The sequence below is a fragment of the Myotis davidii genome, unplaced genomic scaffold (genome assembly GCF_000327345.1).
Source record: "Myotis davidii unplaced genomic scaffold, ASM32734v1 scaffold935, whole genome shotgun sequence".
Taxonomy (NCBI): Eukaryota; Metazoa; Chordata; class Mammalia; order Chiroptera; family Vespertilionidae; genus Myotis; species Myotis davidii.
In genome coordinates this window covers 466,715-468,542 of record NW_006286974.1, presented here as the reverse complement: position 1 = coordinate 468,542, position 1,828 = coordinate 466,715, and the positions used below count along the sequence as shown (strand labels likewise).

Below are 1,828 nucleotides of genomic sequence, written 5' to 3'. Positions count from 1 at the left end.
ATCAGGGTCAGCGGGCTCCGCAGGAAGGCGAACTTGTTGGGCGCCTGGATGAACCGCAGGAGGAACTCGAGCGAGAACCAGCCCACACACACCGACTCCACGATGAAGACGTTGTGGCACATCTGGGAGCACTGGCCCTGGGGGAGGGGAGAGTCCCGGGAGAGTCAGCGGTCCCACCAGGAGGAGGACGGAGCTCTGCCCTGGGCAGGGTGCTGTGCTACCTGGATGCTCCCCCCGCTCTCCTGCCCGTGTCATATGGCCCTGGGGCCTCTGCCTGGTTATACGCACCCCCTGGTTGATCGCTAGGGCTTGAGGTGTCATCTCGATGCTGACCATCTCTCTCTCTAGCCCAGACCTCGCCCCTGAACTTCAGAACCCAGGTAGGCTGGGCTGCCTCCTTGATGTCACCTCTCGGATGTTTGATGGGAGTCACAAACTCCTCATGTCCCAAACCAGCTCCTGATTGCTTTAAACATTTATTTTTGGTGAAGTATAATTAACATGTAAGTTTAAGGTGTCCATGTGCTGATTGGTGCATCTACACATTGCAACATGGTTACTGCCATAGAGCGGACACCTCTGTCATGCCACACAATTATCATTTCTTTTTTGTGGTGAGAAAAATTACGATCTAGTTTCTTTGTAGAGCTGTACACTTGAAACCTGTGTCATCTATTAACAAATGTCACCCCAGTAAATTCAATAAAAATTAAAAAGGATCGCCGAAACCGGTTTGGCTCAGTGGATAGAGCGTCGGCCTGCGGACTCAGGGGTCCCAGGTTTGATTCCGGTCAAGGGCATGTACATGGGTTGCGGGCACATCCCCAGTGGGGGATGTGCAGGAGGCGGCTGATCGATGTTTCTCTCTTATCGATGTTTCTGACTCTCTCTCTCCCTTCCTCTCTGTAAAAAATCAATAAGATATATTTAAAAAAAAAATTAAAAAGGATCTAGTTTCTTTGGGCTCCTGCTTTCACCAGCCCGTCTGTCGTTCCCCCGATTAGCAAACAGCGATCCCACCTTTCCCGTTTTGCTCAGGACAAGAGATTTAGCCTTGTCCTGACACCTCCCATGTCATCCTCAGGAAATCCTGTCGGCTCTTTATTTAAAATGATTCCAGAATCTAACCACTTCTCACCATGTCCATGGCCCCAACCCTGGTCTAGCCACCATCCTCTCTCACCTGGACAGGGTGGGCACCCCCTCCCTGGGCTCCCTCGGCCTACAATCCATTTAGCACACATAGCCAGAGGGACCCTGCCCAGGAGTCAGATCCTGGCCCTCCTTGATCCGCAGCCCCCATGACTCAGAGAGACAGTGCACGTCTCCCAGGACACACGTGGCAGCTGCCCCCCCTCGCTTCCTTGCCCGCCTCGCTCACCTGCTCCCGCCTCGCGGTTCTCCTCACTGCCCCTCCGCCAGCCCAGGCTCACCCCCCAGCAGGATTCCTCTTCCCCAGACACCCACAGGGCTCTGCCCTCCTGCCTCCAGCTCTTTGCTTCCATATCACCTTCCCAGGGAGGCCTTGGTGACCCCTTGTTTAAAAATCACCCTCTCCCTTTGTCCTATACCTGGTTCCCCTTGTCCCGCTCCATTTAGTCATAGCGCTTACCATCTCTGAATATGCCTTTAAGCTACTTATTTATCATGTTTATTGTCTGTCTCTGCCCCCTCCTCTCTGTCCCAACAGACTGTAACCCCACGGATGGGGCAGTTTGTCCACTTGGAAAGGCCCGGCGTGCTGCAGGTGAGCAGCTCATCTGTGTTGCCTGCTGGACGGAAGAGCACTGGAATGGCGTTCGGACGGGGGGGGGGGGGGGGGGGGGAC

General features: G+C 54.4%; 1 protein-coding gene across 1 annotated transcript in view; it reads right to left on the bottom strand.

The window, feature by feature from the left end:
- KCNG1 (potassium voltage-gated channel modifier subfamily G member 1) overlaps positions 1-1,828 on the bottom strand; it is a 6,880-nt gene that overhangs the window by 980 nt on the left and 4,072 nt on the right. Inside the window, exon 2 of the mRNA XM_015560709.1 lies at positions 3-137. Coding sequence (XP_015416195.1) covers positions 3-137 — 135 coding nt within the window. The remainder of the gene's footprint in view (positions 1-2; positions 138-1,828) is intronic.